At 39.4% G+C, this 23,350-nt stretch overlaps 3 protein-coding genes across 4 annotated transcripts; 2 read left to right on the top strand and 1 right to left on the bottom strand.

Annotated features, from left to right (window-relative positions):
* Window positions 1-172: 172 nt before the first annotated feature.
* On the top strand, window positions 173-5,314 carry atp5pb (ATP synthase peripheral stalk-membrane subunit b). Its single transcript, XM_085394019.1, has 7 exons — window positions 173-318; window positions 893-929; window positions 1,027-1,172; window positions 1,705-1,868; window positions 2,052-2,177; window positions 4,479-4,658; window positions 5,056-5,314. Exons 1-7 carry the CDS (start codon window positions 291-293, stop codon window positions 5,131-5,133), a joined length of 759 nt encoding a protein of 252 aa, XP_085250145.1. The 5' UTR covers window positions 173-290; the 3' UTR covers window positions 5,134-5,314.
* A 129-nt stretch (window positions 5,315-5,443) lies between these two features.
* eps8l3b (EPS8 signaling adaptor L3b) lies at window positions 5,444-16,689 on the top strand. 2 transcript variants are annotated; one of them, XM_085394018.1, is made up of 19 exons: window positions 5,444-6,530; window positions 6,786-6,898; window positions 6,984-7,048; window positions 7,150-7,308; window positions 9,179-9,328; window positions 9,413-9,498; window positions 9,611-9,735; window positions 9,932-10,053; window positions 10,154-10,286; window positions 10,391-10,476; window positions 10,608-10,682; window positions 11,520-11,665; window positions 12,733-12,904; window positions 13,328-13,371; window positions 13,496-13,589; window positions 14,196-14,312; window positions 15,220-15,308; window positions 15,404-15,536; window positions 15,617-16,689. In XM_085394018.1, the coding sequence occupies exons 1-19, from the start codon at window positions 6,493-6,495 to the stop codon at window positions 15,656-15,658; spliced, it is 1,989 nt and encodes a 662-aa protein (XP_085250144.1). In that variant the 5' UTR covers window positions 5,444-6,492; the 3' UTR covers window positions 15,659-16,689. The 2 variants fall into 2 exon arrangements, with proteins under 2 accessions (XP_085250144.1, XP_085250143.1); XM_085394017.1 differs by having other exon boundaries at window positions 15,208-15,308.
* A 281-nt stretch (window positions 16,690-16,970) lies between these two features.
* Window positions 16,971-19,958, bottom strand: LOC146644721 (glutathione S-transferase Mu 3-like). The gene is made up of 8 exons (XM_085393582.1): window positions 19,923-19,958; window positions 18,875-18,950; window positions 18,723-18,787; window positions 18,544-18,625; window positions 18,302-18,399; window positions 18,118-18,210; window positions 17,326-17,436; window positions 16,971-17,131 (listed from the first exon to the last, which is right to left on the bottom strand). The coding sequence occupies exons 1-8, from the start codon at window positions 19,956-19,958 to the stop codon at window positions 17,045-17,047; spliced, it is 648 nt and encodes a 215-aa protein (XP_085249708.1). The 3' UTR covers window positions 16,971-17,044.
* Between the last annotated feature and the right edge of the window lie 3,392 nt (window positions 19,959-23,350).

Below are 23,350 nucleotides of genomic sequence, written 5' to 3'. Positions count from 1 at the left end.
GATCCAGAAAACTTGATCTTATCATAAAAAATGACCCCAAATTCTCTGCATTAACTCCTTAATCACTTCTATTAATCCATTTTCAATTTCAGGGCAGTGTGTGCGTGTGTCTTTGCACGCAGTGCCCACTAGAGGGCGTTGACTCCACAAGCGCTTCTGTACTCTCGCGTTGTTTCACGAGGATTTCTCCTGTGTCCGCCATCCTTACGGCTCTTTGCAGAGAAGGGCACAGAGAGGCCGAAACAAGAGTGCCCCGGTGTTGTAGGAACTTGGTACTTCATCCTTCAGACATGCTGTCCAGGCTCGTTTTTGTCTCAGGTATGCATCAGAACAGCTTTTAAAATGACAATAAAGGCCACTTACTGCTGGTGCCAGCAGACTGTCAAGCAGGAGGCAGGAAAGTTTAAAGTGAGCTGAAGGGTAAAGTGAAGGCCGCACATTGAATGAGACATGCTAATGCTAACTGTCAGCATAGCTTCAAGCTCCTCGGAAATGGTAGCAATTTTATTGGCTGCAGATTTATATCAGACGTTATCAAAGGTAATCCTGGATATTTCAGTGTTTCTGTATTTTGTTGTTTTAATTATTTGGTCACAGGCAAGTTAATCGACGCTACGTTAGCTAACGTTAGCTCTGCACGCCTAAATGTCACCTTATTGACAGCTAGCATCGGTCGGCTTTCTGCCCTTTCTGCGATGTTTTATGGAAAAGTTTGTGTTAATTTTGATGACCTCACAAACTGATCGCCCGAAGCCCATCAAATAGCTACCAACACTAAGTGTTATAGTTCTGTGTTGGACTGCTTACACCGTTAATGTTTTCAGAAGTTTGTTGTTAATGGTGTTTATTGAGAAAACAGTAATTAACACTTGTACTTTTTTGTGGGTTTCAGCTAGTGCCCTGAAAAGCAGTGGCCCCATTGGAGCTGGGTATGTTTCATTGTAGTGTTGAATGTGTGTGTTTTAATACCAATATTCAATAACATATCAGAAAGAAATGCTTAGTAATCGTGGTTTTCTCCCTCAGTGTGGTCCATGCATCTCGCTGTCTGCACACATCATCCCAGAGTCTTGCTCCGGTGCCCCCTCTGCCAGAGAAGGGAGGGAAGGTCCGCCATGGCTTCATCCCAGAGGAGTTATTCCAGCTGCTGTACCCCAAAACTGGAGTAACAGGTGTAGTCTTTAATCAAAAATGATCATTTAATATTATTCATATGTTGTCTTAAAGAAAGTGAAAAGTCACAGAAAATTGATTGTGTGGACACAGTATTTTCTCTGAATCAACTGGATTCTTCAACTTCTCTTTTTTGCAAGGACTACTTAAAGACTGGTATGTGATTATGAGCAAACAGCAATTTGCTTCCACTGAAAGCATCCAGATGATTGGTGAACGTGCTTCATTTGACAGAAACAGAACTTTTGAAAACTCCTGTTTTTGTGAATGCATTCACAATAAGTATTTGTTTAAAAAAAAAAAACCTGCAGCGTGAATGTTTTTTTTTCTTCATACCTTTACAAAAAGAAATGAATAAGCTAATCAAAAGCAAGTAAGAACAAAAGTGAAAAATAAGTCTAACAATTAAACTTTTTTCATAGATGGTTCTTAAGATTCTGTTTAAATATATCAACAGTCTCCAAAGGTCTTAAGTGCAATGGTAGTTACACATCTCACTTTTACTTTGTATTTCCCCTCCTCTCTCAATAGGACCCTACATGCTGGGTGCTGGCCTCCTCCTGTACATGCTTTCTAAGGAAATCTATGTCATCAACCATGAGACATTCGCTGCAGCCTCCATAGGAGCTGTGATCATCTATGGTGTGAAGAAATTTGGGCCAAGTGTTGGAGCTTTTGCTGACAAACTGAACGAGGTAGGCTGATAACCACTGCTTTTCTTTCTTTCTTTCTTTTTTTTGTGGTTTCATATCCCTTTTGTCAAGTTTTATTTATTTATTTTGTTTGGACACAGTGGAGAGAGTACTGTACCAAAGGACTTTTCTCTTGTGCACGACCTTTCCAATGACCCCAATATTTTCTGCTGCTTTTGTCTTCAGGAAAAAGTGGCCAAGGCTCAGGAGGTGAAGGACGTCGCCATGTCCAGCTTGGTTCAAGCCACTGAGGATGAGAAGAAGGAGCAGTGGCGAGTAGAAGGAAGGGCGATGCTCTTTGATGCCAAGAGGGTAAGCATCACCATCCTTTCATTTCTGTTTTTATATTCCAGTATCTTAACTTAAGTATTCCAGTTAACATCATTTTGACAGCTGCCACCTTCAGCTCCAAGAGCAGAAGAATTATAACCTTGTGTGGGTCTGTAGTGTAGTGGTTAACACATTAGCCCTAAGCAGTCACCACAGCTGGTAGCTCTGTATGTTTGATTTAGCAGATATTTTTACACCTGATGCCGTTTCTGATACAATTCGAAGTGAAATTTCTCCTACTGGGATCAAACCAGGGAGATTCTGCTTCTTAGGCAAATCCATAAACAAGTACACCGTGCAGCAACTTTTCCATTAGTACCTACTCACGCCGGCTTGGCTCAGTGCGTTTTTTAGGGTTTTTCCATTAGGTCATAGTACCTGATACCGGGACCATTAGTCCTTAGTACCTACAAAAATCAAAACTGTCATCTTTGAAACTCTGCAAGGGAAATGGCTACAAAAACCAATGCCGGGTTCCCCGACTCTGACGAAAAGCCACTGACCAAGCAGCAGGTATCACATCACTTTGACGTACACCTTTGTTGTGGCGTTCGTGTTGCGTACAAATGATGTCACGGGACGTTTAGCCGTGTTGCAATAACAACACGGTGCATATAGGTGGTACTAGACAAGTACTAATGGGTAAAGAGGCTTTAATCTGCCAGTGTCTACAACAGAGACTACGCCTAGTGATAAAATAAATGATTACATCAATATTTATTTATTTTTTGATCCTTGGTGAACTTGATGATCGTGGCTTGACACATGACTAATGGTCATTTGTAACATTACTCTCGTCTTATTATACAGTGCTCCATTTTCTTTTCAATGTCAGTTTAAAAATTTTTTTTCCATCAGTTTCTCTGATAATTTCTCTGATTGAAGTAGGCAGTGCTCAGATGGATTTATTGTGGCTGAAGTAAACACCCGTTTGTGAGCGCATGTTGATCCTGAAGCTGAAAACCTGGGTTACCAAAGAGTTGATACCAATTATCTGCGACTGGGTTTTAGGTTTTATCAAGCAAGCTAACACAATGACGGCCCGGCTGTGTTGAACTTGCTTTGTAGTGTACCCCACAGTACTCTGTGGGAACCAAACGATCTGTGGCGAGACTTATTTTTTTGTTAATGTGAGTTGCTCATCACTCTGGGTGGCTATACCAGTGTTGATAATAACTGGGTACTTTCAAAATGACATTTTTCAGTTTAATGATACCACTGTTTGAAATATGCTGAATAATATGTAGGTTAGACTCGTTCTCTCATGCAATTTTAGTGTAATTAATTTGGCAACAAAAGGAAAAATAATTTGAGGCCATTCCTGGCTTATTATTCCATCCATCCATTTTCTGCCGCTTATTCAGTTTTGGGATGTGGGGGCAGCAGTCTGACAGAGATGCCCAGACTTCCTCTTCTAGCTCATCTGGTAGGATGGTGAGATGTGTCCAAACTCTTTGAGAGACATCTCTCCGATGTGTCTTGGGTCTTTCCTGGAGCCTCCTCCCTGCCGGACATGCTTGAAACACCTCACTTAGGAAGGTCCAGCAGGCGTTCTAGTCACATGCCTGAATCTAAGTTGGTTCCTTATGATGTAGTGGAGTAGCATTTCTGCTCCCTCCTGAGTGACTGAGCTCATCACCCTATCTCTGAGAGAATCCAGCCACCCTTCAGAGGACGCTCATTCTTTCAGTCACTGTCCAAATCTATTAGCCACGGGTGGGTGTAGGAACATGGACTGACCGGTAAATCAACAGTAACCGTTAGTCCTGGGCCTAGCCTAATATTTATCTAATTTTAAACAATTTTTCAGCATATTTATTTATTTATTTATTTGTTTGCCTCCTCCAGGAGTAGTCTGTGAAAAGAAAATGTGTAACTTGTTGAATCCAACCACATGATGGTGCTCATTCTCACACAAATGGAGAATTTCCACTCAAAATAAACTCAGTATACAAATGTTGCCAGATTTCGGACTGACAGTACCATTTTAACATATATAGCTAAACTATCTTGTATAGATGTCACAATAGAATGAATTTAATTCTTTAGTCTGTATATAAATGCATTACAAATGTCACAGCCCTAATTTGTTTGGGACACAGCACTACATGATTGAAGTCTATGTCTGAACATGTCCTGACTGAAAACACATTTTTTTACTTCAGTTATATCTTTTGTTAAAAGTTTTTTTTTTTAAATTATTTTGAAAAAGTATCCCTAGAGCTGGAATTTCACATTAAAGCTGTTACAGTTAAACATTCCTATCTTCTGTTTTCCTCTCAGAACAACGTGGCCATGCTGTTGGAGACCAACTACAGGGAGAGGTTACATATGGTGACCAATGAGGTGAAGAGGCGCTTGGACTATCAGATTGCGCTGCAGGACCTCAACCGTAGGCTGGAGCAAGAGCACATGATTAACTGGGTGGAGAAGAGCGTCATCAGCAGCATCACACCCCAGCAGGTCAGTCTTTATTTTTCTTATTTCTTTTCTAGCTTAGGGTGCTGACATCCAATAAATAAAAGTTATTAAAGAAAACCTTTTTATTTATTTTTCATGAAATGTCAAAAAAACCAAACAACAGAAATCTTTAAGGATTTAAAAATAAAAGTCTCATATTTGGGCCGTGATGGTTTAGTTTGTCAGATATTTCATGTTTACTGATTTGCTTGTGTTTGTTTTATATCGGCAAAGCTCGTGTTGGCAGAAAAAGTCTTGGTGGAAGATTTAAAAAATGTCAATGTTTTTTTCTCTAATTTGTTATATGCATATGTATTTTTACTGTCTAATCAATTCACTTCTAGACCAACTCCTTGTATGTTTCAGAGTTTTAATATCTTTTTTTGTTTTGTTTTGTTAGGAGAAGGAGAGCATTGCCAAATGCATCACAGACCTGAAGGTGTTGGCCAAGGCCACTCAGGCCAAAGCTACAGCCTAAACTGTCATCGCTCTACAGAAGCCTCCTCTAGTCCCGGACTCATCGCCCGAAGACGAGACGTCACCTTTCTTTGCAGAATAAACTATTCTTTCTTTATAGATTGTCTCTGTCAGCGTTATGGGTGTGTACAGTATTTACACGTCAGCAGATGATAAAATAAATGGTTCTCTTATCATCTTCAGCTGGTTGTGTCTTTCTTATTCAGAGTTTGCTCTATTTTGTGAGTGACATCACAGTTTTATATCCATGGATAGTGGCACAAGAATAGGAACACTTGAGACCTTTGATCCCCCTGTAGGAAGAGGAGGAAATGCTGCTATGAATAATTTCAAAACCTTTGGCCTCATAATGTGCCACTACCTTTTTTCCATGCTTCAAATACTTATCCTCAAGTGACAAATTGGGCCGGCCCTTGCGATCTGTCACTCCCATCACGTAGTTGCACTTTGATCCTGCTGCTTTCACGAGGAAGTTAAGGAAATTTTTCTCGAAGCTGTTTGTGAGGAACACACCCGCTATGAGACCTGTTGGTGCCAAATTCGTTTGAAAGAAGGGAACGATGACACCGGAGCAGAGCTGAGGCTACAAGGTAAAATGGCATGCAGCAGTTATGTGAAGGTCAAGTGACAGGTTATATAGGAAGTGGTTTAAAAAGGAAAAAGCTGCTGAGAACAGCACTGTGTCCTGCTCTGAAATGTGACGTTGCTTTTACAGAAAGTGTGTACTTGTTGCCATGAAAGCTCATCACCTTCAGTCATAGCTTAAATATACATAACCAAATAAACTAGTCTTAACCACTCGATGTGTTTAGAAAATGTGTATGTAGCCGCAATAACAACCTGTCACTTATACCAATATCTAACACAAACACCGAGGCTGGTTTGTGTATTCATGAGTCTTCAAGATAAATTATTATTGAGACTGTTTGCTAATTTAGTCCTTGGACTTAAAGCAGTTCTTGTAATTGATTTACTTTATATTAACCTCTACTTGCTTGATTAGTAACTCTGCGTATATTTATATTTAATCTGTGTTTAATTTTTAATGGAAAAAAAAGCACTACCCATGATAACATGGTTATAAATAACAAGAAAACAGGCCTCGGTGGTGTCACTTGTATGGAAAAGCCTTGTTGTAGTTTTCTATGCTGAAGCAATAAAAGCACACTGAACTGAGGAAGTGTTTCTTTGCTTATCAAATCAATTTGAACTCTAAGTGCTAAGAAGAAATCTTTTGCTCCAAGCTGTGAGAATCTGAAAACTTTCCAACGTAAACAAATCATTTTGTGTTTCTTACAGGTTCAAGTGGTTTCTGTGTGATTCCTCCCAGTCTAAAGTTTAAAGCCGGGGTAGACTGAAGATGTTTGGGAACAGTGCCCCCTTCTCCTATTTCCCAAAGTTGGTTGATTTAATTTTCCTTTTCAAGTTCACTAGTTATGTTTAATATGCTATAAGACGCTGATTTGCGGTGTTTCTGATACATACCCGTTCACACCCTTACATAATAAAACAGCACAGTGCCATAGTAACCCTGAAGCTTACTTGAGCTGTGGACTGCGGATAGCTTATCTTCATATCGCTGAGCTTTGACTGAGATGATTTTATGGAGGTGGAAGGAAACTGAATGTTAAGGAATCATTTCTTCTTCTTCAGGGGCTTCACATCGGAGGACCTCCCTCCGAGGCGGGCTTTCCAACAAGATGAAATTAGGGAGAGTCCGCTGAGGAGAAGTGACTCAACCAGACCCAGTGGAAGATCTATTTACAGTATGTCCAGGCATTACAACACCTCATATCTAGGTATACATATTTTATGATGATATTGCACAAAATCGAATGTTCTTTACATCAGTACAGAGAAAGGAGTACTCGGAGACACTGAGCAAAAATCCTGACAGCATCAATGTCAGAGTGGAGGTAAATGAGTATAAACTCTACATCATCATGGACACATACACATTACTAACAGCACAACATTTAGCTCTCATCATCACTGACCCTCCTAATTGAACCCACAGCATCTTTTCACCTGTGAGATTGATGGCCAGGAGGTGAAGACCGTGGACGACTGCGTGGCTAAGCTCAAGAACCTGGATGCCAAAGGTCGTCTGTGGCATCAGGAGATGATCATGGAGGTTCAGGGACCATATCTTCTGCTCAATGACATTGAGACCAAAGTAGGTTCATCACTTCTAGAAGAACAATGAAATGTCTGGAACGGACATTATAGTATGATTGTTGGACAGAGTTTTGAGTCAGCACACCACCACAGTGGATTTGAAACCCTCAAAATGTGACTGAAGTGAGGATTTTCAGTTTTAATTCAGGGGGTTTAAAAAAATTGCACTGATATTATTGACATATATATATATATATATATATATATATATATATATATATATATATATATATATATATATATATATATGGACAGGTGATTCCCTAATGTGTAGAACTCATGGACATCATCAAACGCTGTGTTTCACCTTCAGCTGCTGCTTGTTTGTGGGTCTCTGCCTTCAGTTTTGTCTTTAGTGACTGAAAAGCTGGTCGGTTGAAGTAAAGAATATTATTTATTTTCCTCTCTTGGTTTGCTTTGGGTCCATTTGCACTGTGAAGTGCTGTCCAATTAACAGTTTTGCAGCATTTGGCTGAATCTGAGCAGAAAGCACTTCACAGTCCATCCTGATACTTCCATCAGCAGTCACATCATCAATAAACACTAGTCTATTGGTGAGGGATCCACTGGCATCCATACATGTTCACGCCATAGCATTGCCTCCATTGTGTTTAACAGATGTGTTATGTTTCGATCACGAGCTATTTCTCTGTTTTTCTCTGTTCCATCATTCCAAAGATTTTTCAGAGCTGTGCAAGCTCTCTAAGATGTTTTCTGGCAACGTTTAATCTGACCTTCCCGTTCTTAAATATAACCAGTGGTTTTGTATGCCTAACTTGTGGGGATAGGTTAATTGGATAATCCAAATTGCCACTAGGTGTGAATGTGCGAGTGAAAGTGAGTGCGAATGGTTGTCTGTCCCTGTGTGTTGGCCCTGCGACAGACTGGCGACCTGTCCAGGGTGTACCCCGCCTCTCGCCCTATGACAGCTGGGATAGGCTCCAGCGCCCCCCGCGACCCTGAAAAGGATAAGCGGAAGCGAACGGATGCTAAAATAATTAAGACATCAATTAACCGATGCTAAACCAGATTGTTGTGGCCACTACTAAAGTTGTTGCTGTCTCTGATTATTGGTTTACTTTGTTTTGTGATCTTAATGATGGCTTCCCACATTTACATTGACTCATAATTAAAATGACAGTGAAAAGCTATAAAACACAAATTCATCCCTTTGAATTAACTTGAGATATTAAGTCTGCTTCATTTGTCATTAACTAACATGGGAGCAGGCCTCACCTGTTAGCTGTCCAATTAACTTTGGGCCTCTCCACATGGGGCACTGTGTGTCTGTAATTCCTAAATATTTTATGCAGCACTTTTATTAAACCTCTCGAATTAAAGCGGAAAGTCTGCACTTCAATCACGACTTTATTGATTTAAAATCTGCTGTGGTGATTGATATACAGCAGCAATAATGCAAACTTGTCTGTGCAGGAAGTGAAATGGTATAGTAATGTTACTTCATTGTCTCAGTTTGTTAGTAAAATTATGTAAGTTTGGGATTTGAGGCCACTATTTAATGTTATTGTTCCACTTCATCCCAAAGGGTCCTGATGGGTTTGAGATTAAGGTCACTTTCTTCAACAAAACTAAATATAATTCTGTGCTGTAGCAGTAACATTTCCCACACCAAAGAGTATATAAAAGTGCAACCAGGTGAAGCAAAACCGTTACACAACCATAACTGTTTAAAGCGCTAAGCTGTGTGTGAGAAAAATTCTCTAATTATGAAATGGAAACATCTGAAAAACATGTAAAATATGTATGAGCAAAATAAAATGCCAGACCATTTTTAAAATTCCCCTTTTCCCTCTTTTTAAAGACTTTCAGTGTTGGCTATTAACGTTCGATCAATCTGATTTTGACAGACAGAACTGGACTTGGTACCTTTGAGCTGTATCGTGCAAATCAAAGCTGTGCTGGACAGCTGCGACTTCAACTCTCTGCTGGCGATAACTGTGCAGGAACGCAGCAAACGCAACCGCCGGTGCTTCATGTTCCAGTGTGAGGAGACTGGGGTGAGTTAACTTTGACCTCCTCAAAGTCGCCAGAGATCTGATGATAATTGTAATGTCGATTTTTCTTCCCGTTTGCTCTATCAGGCCGATCTGATCAAGAGCGACCTAGATAAGGCAGTCCAAAGAGGAGGTGGTAATCTGGACCAACACAGAGAGCCTCCGGATGTCAGGTAGGGTGTTAAAAAAAACGAAAAACCTAAAACATGGGTAAGATTTAATTACAGGGAAGCAGGAAGGACAAATGTGGAAAGTACAGTACATTCATTAATCATTTCTTTCCAGGAATGAATTTGAACCCATGACACAACATAGGCTGGGAAGTTTCCGTCAGACTGCGCCCCCCTTTATGCAGGAAGAGTGGAGAGCTCCAACCCCAGACTTCATGGCCCCATCGTGGCGAGAGCCGGGTACAGTAGAAACATAAAGAAATTATCATTATTATCCAAGAGAAATTCAATTTATTTAATGAATTCACTGCGACTGAAATTCACTTTTTACATTTCTTCTCTGCAAATAAGAAATAAACTCAGTATTTTTAGTATTCCGAGTTTAAGTCACACCAGCTTCTGTTGAAATTTTTTTTCTCTCTTTGTTGCAATGCAGATCATATGCCTTCCTCACGTCCCTATAGTCCACAAGTAGAACCAATGAACCGTTTAGACCCGTATGACATGCAGAGCAACCCAGAGATGGACCGTGATAAGACAGAGTCACAGAGGAACACGGTTAGTGCTGTGAAAACTTCTGTATTTTCTATGAATTATTGAATCTTCCTGTGGAATTATCTGTCTTATCTTGAGAGTTTCATATGATGCTTTCTTTTAGGACATTTTGAACCATGTTCTAAATGATCTGGAGATCTTCGTGGGCAAAGTTACAGCTGCAGTAAACACACCTGGACAGCAGGGGGACATGGGCAAGAAGAAGAAGACAAAGAAGAAGAAAAGCAAGAAAAATGGTAATAGCCTTCATCAGTCTATGTTTTTCACAAACAAGTAACCTATGAAGGATAACCTACAGATACAGGCAGTTTAATAAGTGCTTAATGTGACTGCTTATCAGAGCCCTCGGGACCACCCCTCAATCTGCCTTCTTTGGATGAATATGCCTTCTTTCTTCAGAAAGTCAAATATGGATTCAATCTGCTGGTAAGTCCTTCAGTTCAGTCTCTGCACATTACAAACTAACGTGAGGAGTTTTACAACAAACTTGTCTAAATGCTTACAGTTGTGACTAAAAGCACTGGTGTGTGACTGAAAGAGTCGTTATCATATTACAGGCCCAACTGGACGGCATACTGGTCAATCCTTCTGCTCCTGAGTTTGTCCACGTGCTCTTCTCAATTTTAAACATGGTAAGCTCACTACTGCTACGACTGCTGCTATATTATGCACAGTGATGGGAATAACGGCGTGTGTCAGAACAATGAGGCGACTTCTGTCTCCAGGTAGAAACAGGAGTGATACACCTGCTGCTGTCAGACCTGCAGGTATCAGGTTGTGATGTTCTCCTTTATAGTGGACAGAAATTACTTTTTTGGAGTGGCACAAAGAATTTGTGTGGCATCTTATTGAATGCAGAACAGCTGATGGTTCTGTAAATAGTTTGAAATGGTTATTTTAAAAAAAGGTAAATGGCTGCAAATAACTTTGTTGTTTGCAAAACCTGTGCATAGGATTTTAAAATTGACAATTGCATTTAAAGTTATGAAAGTTTGAAATATGATTCAATAGACATGTTTGTGGTTGTTACAGTAAAAAAATCACTTTTTCTACTCAGATTTTATGTTTTCTGACTGAGTTTAGATCAATTGTGTTAATACAGTCTGTCAAAATAAAAACATGACTGTAAATTCAGACACGTGAGTTTGCGCTGAAAAGAATGATACCAAACAAGGCAAAGTAAATAGTTTTTAAAGGTGAAATGTGGAGGGAAAATCAAAAGTAGTAAAAAATGGCCAATTATACCCTGGACCCCAGAGGGTTAAACTTTTTTTTTTAAAGTAACGCAATAGTTACTTTTCAAGTAATTAATTACTTTTAGAAGCTTGTAACTCAGTTACTAACTCAGTTACTTTTTTGAAGAAGTAACTAGTAACTATAATTAATTACTTTTTCAAAGTAACTTGCCCAACACTGATAAGACATAGTGCTTGTTTGGTTATAACTAGATTCTTTCTTTTTTCCAACAGACAGTTCATCAGTATCCGTTTGACCTGCCTCCCAATGTGATCTCCCCCTTGCTGACAGACCCCGCTATAGGCCTGCTAAAGCAAAATGTCACCCCGGAGGAGAACCAGCTGTGGATGTTTCTGGGAGAGTGTTGGAACATCTCCAGGTGAGGCAGCTTTAACAGTCCTCTAACACTTTTACTAGTCTTTTTATCAAGCTTTGAACGTTCTCATATATAGCCCTTTAACTTTAACTACATTTATACCTTCCTTGGCACGCCCTAACTTGTTGTGGGCCGTGTCTGTTTGCATGTGCTGTATTCAAATTGATTCCTGTGTGCAAAAAGTGTTTAATTTGGAATAATCAATGTAAAACATAGAAATACTAAGAAAGAACCATTCCTTGTTTTCTGAATGACTCATGGATTCATTTTTAGTCAGAAGAGCTTTACGGTTGCTAAGTTGTGAAAATAAACTCAGACTCTGTGTTTATGCTCATCTGGAAGGACACCTGCAGCTGAGAATCATGTTCAAAGTTCAACAACCTCTTTAACATTTACAGCGAAAGACTTGAGGGATTGTTGTGCAACTTGTTTACCAGTTTTTTAACCACAGGCTTGACTTTTATTACAAATGAGAAATGGTTCACAAATATTTAAAGATTACTATTAGTCTGACTACACTTAGCCAAATGCCTCACACACAACCCAAAGGTTCTCTATTATTTATTTATTTACTGCTGATTTATGCACTATGAATAAATGAGTAATAAATAATATAAATAATTTTATATTATGGTAAACAAGGAGAACACAGTATAAAAAAAGAACCTTGCATTCATGAAGCTGTATTTTAAAACATGGATTTGAGCTTTACAGTTGTTGATGGAGCTAAAAGCGACCATACTTGGCCAAGAAAGTATTGCACTTTTTTTTTTTAAGTTATCAAATTCATTTGTCAGCTAATTGTAATGAAAATTATTTAAAAGGCACCAACAGCACAAACATGTTTGAGAGGCCCGGTTCAGTTGAAACTGGCTGACAAATGACAGAGTTGTCTAGCAGATTTATTTAAAATTTTAAACAGATGGTTAATAAAAATAAAATAAATAAGCCCTGTATCAAAAAGTAGCTTGTGCAACTTTTTTTTTTTTTTTTTTACCAGGTTGTATAAGTGTTATTTTCATGGATGAAGTTGTGCATTTTATAATTCCTGCCCTCTGTTTCACTTGCAGGTTTCGATGGCCGGACGATAACGTCCCAGATTACATCCCAGAGTTCTATGATGGCTGGCAGCCCCCTCCGCCCCCTCTTCTACCATCCCCGTCGCCTTTTCAGAACGGTCCAATGAGCAGAAGCAACAGCCAACGCTTCCCAGGCCGACCGACGCTGCGGCAGCCAGACGAGGTACGAACTTATTATGACCCCCTGGTTCATCCTTAACAAAGAAGCTCATCAAACAGTGTAGCATACCTGGGTGTGAACTCAAAGTATTGCAGCAGTCATGCCCTTTAAAACTTTTTGTTTCCGTGCTGATGCTTAATTGTTATGCTGTAGCTCCATCTGCTTTAGGAATTGGTTTGGTAATGTGTTTATAGCCTGGTAGATTAGCAGATTGCTTTGAACTGTTGTTTTGCTTACCTGAGTTTGTCTCCTAAACCAACTGCACAATCTCCACTAAGTGGTTGTATGAATTGTAGTCACTGCTGCCATCTGGCACTCAGCATCTTTAAATCTAAATTTTCATGGCAACAGAAAAACAATATCGCCAATGAGGCCATCATCAAGAGGTTTTTCAGTTAATCCTGGTGTATTTTATGACTTTTACAGTTTATGGGCAACAATCCATGGGGTCCATCACCTCCACCAGCACTGTAAGTGTTGTTACACAGCAGTAAATATGGCTTAATGATCACATTTCTTCAGTATACCCAACACTTTTTCCTCCAATTTTATGCACTGCCAATACGAAGTGTATTTCGTCTGCTGCTCTTTCAGCTCCAATGAACCACCCCAGAGCATGCGTGTCATTTACAACTTCATGGCCAGAAACAACCAAGAGCTGAGTGTTATGAAGGGTGAGGTGGTTGAGGTGAGATCACAAATATTATTCAACAACTGCAAATACAAGATTTATTCTTACCTTTTCCAACACAGTATAAGAATTGTCTCTAGCTTTAAATAAAAGCAGGATCTGTAGTGTTTATCTGATGTAGACTGTTTTACATCATTGAAATTTAAGAAAACAGAGTAAAAAGCAAACCTTCATTTACCGGGAACTGGATGAGGATTTTGTTTTAGGGATATACCATCACTCTGAGGGGATCTGGATTATCAGGTATCATTATCAATGTAATGCAACAGTAATTTGGGGCATTGCAAACTTAAATAAAACTTAAATTTAAAATGTGTTGTAGATAACTTTTTCCAGCTCCAAAAGAAGAAAAAGGGGAACTGCAGATCTTTTCAATTCCTTCCAGCCTTTCAGCCACTGTCACATATTTTCCAACCAGTATTGTAACTATTGTGAACCTTATAGAGGAAATTAAAATGCAAAACTAGAATCTGAAATAACTCTAGCAAACACTGCAGCTGCAGCACAGAATGACTGACAGATAAGATTAATATTTCTTTAAACTTGGAGTTTCATTGCCAAAATCCAAAGTATTTGAGATATTTGGATTTGGATCTTTCACAGGTGATCCAGAAAGCAAAGCAGTGGTGGCTTGTTCGTAACGCGCGTAACCAGGAAGGACATATTCCTCTGAATGTTTTGGAGTCGTTAGGGAACCCCGAACCCGTGGACGACCTACCGGTGAGCTGAGCCGCAAGCAACCTGGGAACCCATCAACAATTATCTGTTTCCAGCAGGACGACTTATCATAACTGTTCTGCTTTTCTTTTCTTACGAATTGGGATGAATGTTAAATGTGGAAGAAGTTTAATGTCATGTGGTTTCAAGATTTTGGCAAATGCTTTTACTCTTTGAATCTCCACACTGTTTACTTGCTTGCAGTCAAACAGCTGCTCAAATAGACAGACAGATACTTTATTGATTCCACAAGGGAAACTGATTTGTTACAGCAGCATAATAAAGAGTAGAAATGTTACAGTCTACAATAAACAACACAGTTAAAAATGAAAGTGCGACAGGCGGCTGGTAAGGGCCTTACACTATGAGATAGTGCAGGAATTAATAAATTTACTACAGTGATAAACAACAAAAAAAGTCAAATTAAGTCAGTTAAAAAGGTCTGAGGGAGAAGGAGCTCTGCTGCCTCTTGAGTGTGGAGTGGAGTGGGTGTGATGAGTTGTCCATGATGGAGAGCAGTTTGTTCAGTGACCTCTGACGCTAACGGACTCAAACGCCTCCACATTCTGACCAATGATGCTTCTGGCCTTCTGGATTAGTTTGTTGATCCTGCTGGCATCTCTGGCACTGATGCTGCCCCACCCACCAGATAACGGCAAAACAGATGGCACTCGAAAGGATCTCCAACATGTTGCTGCAAACATTAAATGATCTGAGCTTCCCTAGAAATCGAGCAATGTGGTTTTCCATCATTGTTTAAACACTACCCGCCAATCAGAAACCAGAAAGCCTCATGTCAAAAATACTTTGTGCCTTGCGTTCAGATTGGGCATATTCAGAAGCGTGTACATAAATAAATATGTTTGCTCATAAACAGCCTTCACATTTGATATTTCAGTCTTCCTTCCAGCGAGATCCTCGCGGCCCTGTCACTTTGGACAGGTCCTCCTCACCTGCAGAGGTGCAAGCCTGGCTTGAGTACAAAGGCTTCTCCAAAATGTGAGTGGCATTCTCCACGGAGTAACAGACAAGTTCATGTTTGCAATCTATATAACACTTGCATTTAATGTCATTTTATTTCTTCTCTTGTACAGCACTGTCAGGAGCCTCGGGGTGCTGAGTGGACAACAGCTTCTGGGAATGAATAAACAAGAAATAAGGACTGTGTGTCCAGAGGAGGGGGGCAAAGTCTTCTTCCAGCTGCAGGCTGTTAAGTCAGCCATTGCAGTAAGTAAATTTGTTATAATACGCACACACTCACAGTTAAATGTTAGCATGTAAGTAATAATTTATCCTGTTTCCTGCAGCTGGCCAGTGAACCGTCAGGCATGTACAACGGCCGCTACTAACGACCTGCGTCACTGCGCCGGCCCTTCAGATGTTTCTCATGTGTGCAATTAAGGGTGTTGAATTTAAACTGTCTGAATTGATTTCGCTGCTTTTCCATAAATTAAACTGTAACAAATGTTGATTTGCTGTTTGAAGTGGCAAACTCGAAGATTTTAATTTTCAATGAACATGCGCAGTGCTCGCCATCAAAGGTAAAAGTCCATTGATGGAGTGGTGGGAACAGTACTCAGACGCAAAGGTGGATGTCAGAGACAGGGGGGGTTATCTGATAACTGTTATCTAAACCGGTGACATCATTCTGCATCTGTGTGGTTACTGTTTGCCTAGCAACAAGTCCAAAGTGGACTGGAAAAAATGCTTGTGGACACAAATGAAGAACGGTTTGGAGTTGTCTTTTCAGGAAACTGGACAATGCTATGGAGAATTTAGCCCATGATGAGCCTGCTGATTAAAACAATGCAACATTAATATATTTGCAGGATTAAAAACATTGTTTTTGGTGGTTATCTTCCTTAATAGAACGCTGTATTAAATTACTATTATTTTAATTAAGCATTTTCTACTGCTGCAGCTTGGCATGAAAAGAATTTAACTGGTAAAACAGTCAGTCAACAATTTTCTGCTACTATTCACCCAAAAAACAAACCAAAAAAAGCCAAGAAGTAACTTTCATCCACATCAAACTGTTAAATGAGCTGCACAGCTCTTCAGTGAGGATACTATTTGCTTTCACTGCACCCTGCTGTTCACAGACTCGTACTGTGCAGCATAAAGTCAGATCACAGCTACTTACAAAATGATGGACCAATTTATTCAGTTATTTCCTGACCAGTAAGCACAGCTGCTGCCTGAGGTATACGAGTTTGCCACTTTCAAAGGAAGCGTCTATATATATATATATATATATATATATATAAAACGTATCAATGACAGCAATTAATTGTCAGTTACTCAAATACTAGTTTATACCGTAATCTTGCTTTTTTGTGCTTCCAGTAATTTCGACTTTGTATAGTTTTTCCTGATGAAATAAAACGAGTACGTATGTAAACAATGGCTTCATCCAGCATTTGCCTCATTGACTGTGTCGTGTGTGATCAACAAAAACATGAGAAACAATCGTGTGTTTTGTTGTGAAAAAACTGAATCGCCAAAACAGAAAAGTCAGAACAACAGTTTCTTTAATCTGTTTAAAAAAAAATGTCCTCGTGATCAGTGCAAATTATTATTTTTTCCCCCACAAACCTAAAACCATAACTGAGTTTAATGGCTTGAACATATTTTTGGCAGTGTAATGTGATTAAAGCAGGGTACAAGCAAAGTTAACATTGATGTTATTTCAGCAGTTGCATTAATTAACATTTTTCAGGACTTTCTCGGCCTTGTTACTTTCCCCACTGGGCCATCCTGTTGTTTATCGGACACTTCATGAATCTTGGTGACTTCATGTAGGCAGCAATCCTCTCCAGAGCCTACAATGATATAGGAAGACATCTGGTTAAAAAACAAAGCAAAAGCTACCTAGCGGTGAGTTTCAGTAATGTCATTGACATGGGGGCTCCGGGAAAGAAGCCAAAGTGACTGAATAACTTTGTAGTATATATTTGAGAAAATACAAAGTGTAAGTTGCACTGATGGTATCTGATGAACACTGAAGTCTTCTCACCTCAAAACGTTTCATTAGATCATTGAGGTTCTTGAAGTTCTCCAGGCATTTAGGCTCGAGGGCCCTGTGTTCATCCAACAGCTCGTACATAACGAAGTCCACAAAAGTGATCTGTTGAAGGCAGCAGAATTTATAGTATAATCAAACAATAATTCATGAGCAGCATTAAACTTAAAGAAAGCCGGTCCTCTCTGCGAAATTTTATAGCCTATCAAAGTTCAACATTTTGTTTTCCATTCACAAACTTACTGTCTGGTTCGCTTTCATCGCTCTAATCATCTCTAAACAGCCTAGGTGTAATCAAGAACCGGTATTTATGGAAGTTTGTTTCTGCCACTTAAAAAAACATTTTTGCCATTTACAAATACAAACTTTGGGTTATTAACTCAAACTTTTGGACTATTGAAATAATAACCTGACTTTTGATAGATGGCATTTTCCCCCAGTGGTTTTAACAAGCTTCCATAGTAGTCTTGGCTCAGGCAATAAAATGTGTTAATGGCTAATTGCAGAGTCAGCAGTTTGATTTTTGCAATGCAAACATCCCCCCTGACTCCTGTCCCACAGAAACAGGTGACAGTTTAGACTTGCATCCACAATGATGAGCACTTCAGAGTGGAAAAAACAGCCTACACAGAAATTCCTTTTCTTTTCTTTTCTTTTCTTTTCTTTTCTTTTCTTTTCTTTTCTTTTCTTTTCTTTTCTTTTCTTTTCAAATTCCGCCCCCTAGTGTGGGCACTGAATACAAAGCAAATACAAAGACTCTCCTTTCTTGTTTATGGAGTAGCATACCTTGTCACCAACAAACCACTTTCTTCCTCCGAGGAAATCCGAGAACTGCTTCAGTGTACACTGCAGATTCTTCAGGTAGTCTGGCTTCTGATCCTGATGTCAGAGAAATGAAATTGGCTTTAGTAGAAATTAGCAGTTATTAAAATGAATATTTTTTCTTTCTTCTTTAAAATTTAACACGCACAATGTTTAAGTAGGTCAGCTTAATAAAGGCAAGCCTGAGGTCCATGGCCTGATTCTCCAGGACGTCCACTCGGATCTTTTCATCCTCAGTCTCTCCACCTGTTATCAAACGACACCTTAGAGGTCCGAGTTACTTAAAAGCATTGGCAGTATTAGTTTGTCAATTAATATAATGTAAAAATCTACAAAGAAATCGCCTCTTTTGAACAAAGTATTAATTTGTTATAAATTTTTAAAACTTACACATGTTGTGCTTACGAGCAATGTATCTCATGATAGCATTGCTTTGCGGTATTTTCCTGTTTCCATCGACCAAGTAGGGTAGCTATGGTGAGATGTGAATTGCAGCATTAGTGTTAGCTGATGGTTTAAATTTGCAAACTTTCCAAATAATTTTATATTTACAGGTTAAACTCTCTTACGTTGGGAAAGTCCATTCCAAGTTTGAATTTGACGTCAGTCCATTGGCTCTTGTCGTAGTCGGGAGCTGCGTAAGAAAACGTGACGTGAGTAAACCCGATGCTCAGCCCGAATTATGACAGATTTGTATCACTGGGTTAAAATGCTTAGTTACCTTCCCCACAGACGTATTGCTTTTCCTCATACTTGTCTCCGGTGTACTCCAGCAGGAGGCGGATGTGCTGGCCAAGCTGCAAATGTCCAATAATCAGGTGAGACACACATATCTGTGTTTTTTAGGCTAGTATACTGCTAGAGTATTTGAAAGTGTGCAATTGGATAGCAACTGGAATCCTGCAGTACTGACTTAAATAATCGTAGTCTCACATGGAACGCAGGAAAAAGATTATTTGCGCATTTACGCACGTGGCACAGTAGCAGTAACTTCAATAACTCACAGATTTGCGTTGTTCTGCACATCCATTTTTAGACAAATTTCTTATTTATAAGGTAGAATAAGGCACCTGGGCTGTATTGGTCCAGAGATCACACATACTGAACCACAGTCAACCTACTCTAGCTTCTAACGGAGGTTTCATCAATTTTCCTTCAGACGTTTGCCATGCCAAACACGCGTGTAAGACCTACACTGTGTTATGTGTAGATACGTCATTGGTTCTCTTCGTTTTGGAGGACATAACTTGTGCTGCTCTTGGCAGAATGCAGTTTTCATTATTAAAAATGAATTTTGTGATGAGAAATTAGGAGGTTGGTCACCTGCAAAACTTTTGATCCACATCAATCCATTTTTGCAAATTTCATCTGATTACATCAAAGTGTTCATAGAGTCAACTCTAACATGAAATAATATGAAAGAAAACCGCCTTGCAACCATCTTAAAGGGTTGGTTACTTTAATGCGTAAAAATAAAAGGCAACAAAATAACCTCATTATATCTTTTGGACCTGTTAAAAAGGTCAAAATTAGGAACAGTTGTTTTATTGACAGTACCTTTATTGACCTCAGCTGCTGAAGATAATCTAGATTTTTTTATTAGCTCTGTTTGATATAATAACTAAACAGCAGTGCTACAACAATCAGTCAGCCTCCTTTGACCCTGTACGCTTAGGGTGACTTTATTACACTGTAAATACAAACTCAACATTTCCTGGATTTGTTTCAAAGTAGGAGCTCTTTAATTCAACAATGAAAGTAGAACTTACCCCGCGAGTATCCCAGTAACCCAGTATCATTGTCATTTTGAATCCCTTTTCCAAATGTAGCTGAGGGAGACCTGGGCAGCTGCGGTGGTGCAAAGTGTGGTTGGTGAGCTGCTGTCTGCAGCCTATAAAAGGGGACAACAGGTGGGCCGTGCTTCTCTTATCTTTTGGTTCATGGATACAATAAATCTGCTGCATGATGCTGGACTGTGAAGACATTCATGCGTGTGTGTGTGTGTGTGTGTGTGTGTGTGTGTGTGTGTGTGTGTGTGTGTGTGTGTGTGTGTGTGTGTGTGTGTGTGTGTTGCTCTCAATGTCTTCCTTTCATGTAAATGTCTCATCTACACATCTGCATTCTTTATGATAATGTAATATATGATAACGAATATCCTCCACTAAGAATCTGCCCTGCATGAGACTCGTCAGTGATTGACACAGACTATGTATGAATCTGTCTTTGTTATCAAAGAGATAGCTGAGTCACGGTGAGTCTGCAAATCGGGATTCACAGACATCTAAAGAACAAGACGAAGACCGATATGAAGTTCATTTTTGCCAAGTCACAGTTCAGTTACCAGATTTACACTACTGTCTTTATCAGAGGACAGACTTTGCACAAGCTAGTCTACGTGCAATCTTGATGTAATTTCTCGTGCCAGATAAAACCTTCGATAAAACAAAGGGTCGTTTTGTTAAACGTGAAACGTAACTTAAATATAAATCCTGTCTTCATTGTGTCCAGTACACGCTGACAGGTCAGGTCATCTTTTCTACTCATTCTTATTAAAAATGAAAGTCAAACATAAGAAAAGGCACTTAGAAGTCCCAGTGATGTGTATTTTTAACAAACACAACCAGGATTACCGAACCTTTTACAAACAGCACGTACATGTCTCTGGGTGGACACACAATGCTTTGAACAATCAGTCATACTGATGACACCAAGACCCAAACTGAAAGGAGGAGTTTGTAGAGTTGGCTCACTTTCAGTTCCCTAAAAAACAAACAAACAAACAAACAAACAAACAAACAAAAAAATTGGTTTAACTTGTGCAAGGACTGAACACGGAGGGAGAGGATCAGCATACGTCACTGACTGTACTATTACTCAGAGATACGTTACTCAAAATTTGATGCGTTTCTTAGTTCTTTAATTTTGAAGAGATTGAGGTTTATAATTGGTTTGAGCTTTCTGCAGAATGTGACCCACATCAGGGGTGGAGATGAGCTGGACATGAAAACAAAGCAGTCTTTGTTTCACATCTTTTTACTCGCTCTGTCATATTTCCACAGAGCTCCAATGATTATCAGCTACTAGCACAAGTGGTTACTCCCTGTGTTCTTAATCAATAATGCCCTCAATGCTTGTTACTTTAGAAACCACTTCTAAATGCATTTGCTTTGAGAGTAAGAATATTTGAAGAATACTGAAGATGGAGAATTTTCGGGGCCTCCTCCAGGTCCCACAACTATTCAACCACGATCTCCATTTTGACCATGGACATTATTAAATGGCCGTTATATCGCATTTTAAACCAGTTTGGCTGCTTTCCACCTCATCCATCTTTTTTGCAGCACCAAAAATATATTACGTTAAAAAGTTCAGGACTGGCTGTGTTAGCATTTTAAATTTGTCTGTTTGCTGTAAATTTATTTGCTACATGTAAACAAAAATGTTAATGGAGCAGGTTAAACTTGCTTTATCAAAACCTTTTAATGAACTTGAAGAGACTCACTATAGACAGATAATATAAACAGAAAAGCCATTAAAATAATATTTGAATATCTCATTTTCTAGTCTTAGATTTACTAAGTCAGGCTGTATCTGATTGTAATCTTAAACTGTCTCAAACAATCAGTGGAGACTTTGTTAATGTTCATAATAAACATGGAAAAAATTGTTTTGCGCAGTCATGATGATTTCGATCTTTGACCGCTGCATGCTAATCAGTTTGTCCTTGAGTCCACGTTAGTGTTTGTGCCCAATCTGAACATATATATTTTTAAGCCTTTACTGAGATATTACTGCTAGTGCAGAGGCATAAGTGTGTATTTTGTTGATCTAAAAGTAAGCTGACCCTAATGGCTTCATGCTGTAGCTTGCTTTCCTTTGCTTATTTTCAGATAGGTGGCCAAACCTGTCATGTTATTTCAAGTTATAAAAGCCTGCTATCTCAGTCTACTCTATCTCTCTGGCAGCCTTCTACTCGTATATGGTCTCTACAACCTTTATTTGCTTGGCACTCTTATGGAACGCTTTCATGTAACATCTCAGTCATCCATATATGCCCTGCGCTCCTGGTGCCTTGAACTTCCACCCTCCATCCTACCTTTACAAAATTATTAATCAACATTGCTAAAATTGCAAGAAATTCTCTCTTTGTACAGTTGATGCAGATGACTTCCATCTTTGATCAGTCAGTGTTGGAGCCAGTGTACATGCAAACTTTATTATCTGTTAACATTATGAAAGCTTGAAAAAGAAATATGACACAAACTGTGAAAATACAGAAAAACAGACACTTCAATATTCTAATCGCCCTCTTCTTCAATGGTATCCTTTTGTTTCACACCAACCGTCTTCATGTCCTCCTTCACTGCAACCATGAATCTTCTATGTAGTCTTCATCTTCTCCTCCTGCCTGGGTGCTCCATCTTCAACATCCCTTGTTCAAAATACCCACGATACCCTCTCTGCACATGTCCAAACCATCTCAGCCTTGCTTCTCTAACTTTGTTTCCAAACTGCTCAACCTGAGCTGTCCCTCTGACGTACTCATTTCAGATGTTTTTTTTGTTTTTTTTTGGCCTGTCCCGTTTGGCTCTTTTGCCCTCAGAATTGTTGTCTAAAGGCAAAGAAAGATGCCCAACGGATTTACTTTACCAAACTGACCATCCCAGCCTTGCCGTAATGGTCCATTTGATTCACCTTTTATTGTTTATTTTATTTTCACTTACTGAATACGGGACAGACTTGACTGGGGGAAAGAAGGGGAGAAAGAAAGAGGGAAAGAGAAACAGCTGAGAAGAGGGACGGGGGAGAAGGGCAAAAGACAAAAACCAACAGAACGGGCAGAGAAAAAAAAATGCATATATCGATCACCTGGATCACCTGCTGAGAAAGAAAAAAGAAAGCAAGCAGAAGAGAACAAGAGTAATAGAATAAACAACATCACAATGATATATGGGAATATGACAGTAAATACTAAATATTAAACATTATTGTGCAGCACATAAGATCAACAGAACACAGTGTGCTTTGAGGTAGGAGCCAAAAAGGGTGTAGTTTGTGGGTGTGATCACCCGTGTGTACACCTGTGAGCATGGACGCGCTTGTTTTTTGTTTTTTAAAAGGTTCCTTCATGTAATAATCTGCTAGAGGGTGTGGGGGGGCCACAGCCCCGTCCTCCAGGGCGTGAAGCAGGTGTGGA

Source organism: Rhamphochromis longiceps, linkage group LG20 (genome assembly GCF_057381845.1).
Source record: "Rhamphochromis longiceps isolate RC_006_pf linkage group LG20, R_longiceps_female_GT1.1, whole genome shotgun sequence".
Classification (NCBI taxonomy): domain Eukaryota; kingdom Metazoa; phylum Chordata; class Actinopteri; order Cichliformes; family Cichlidae; genus Rhamphochromis; species Rhamphochromis longiceps.
The sequence above is the reverse complement of the archived record's forward strand: the minus strand, read 5'-3'. Positions and strand labels throughout refer to the sequence as shown.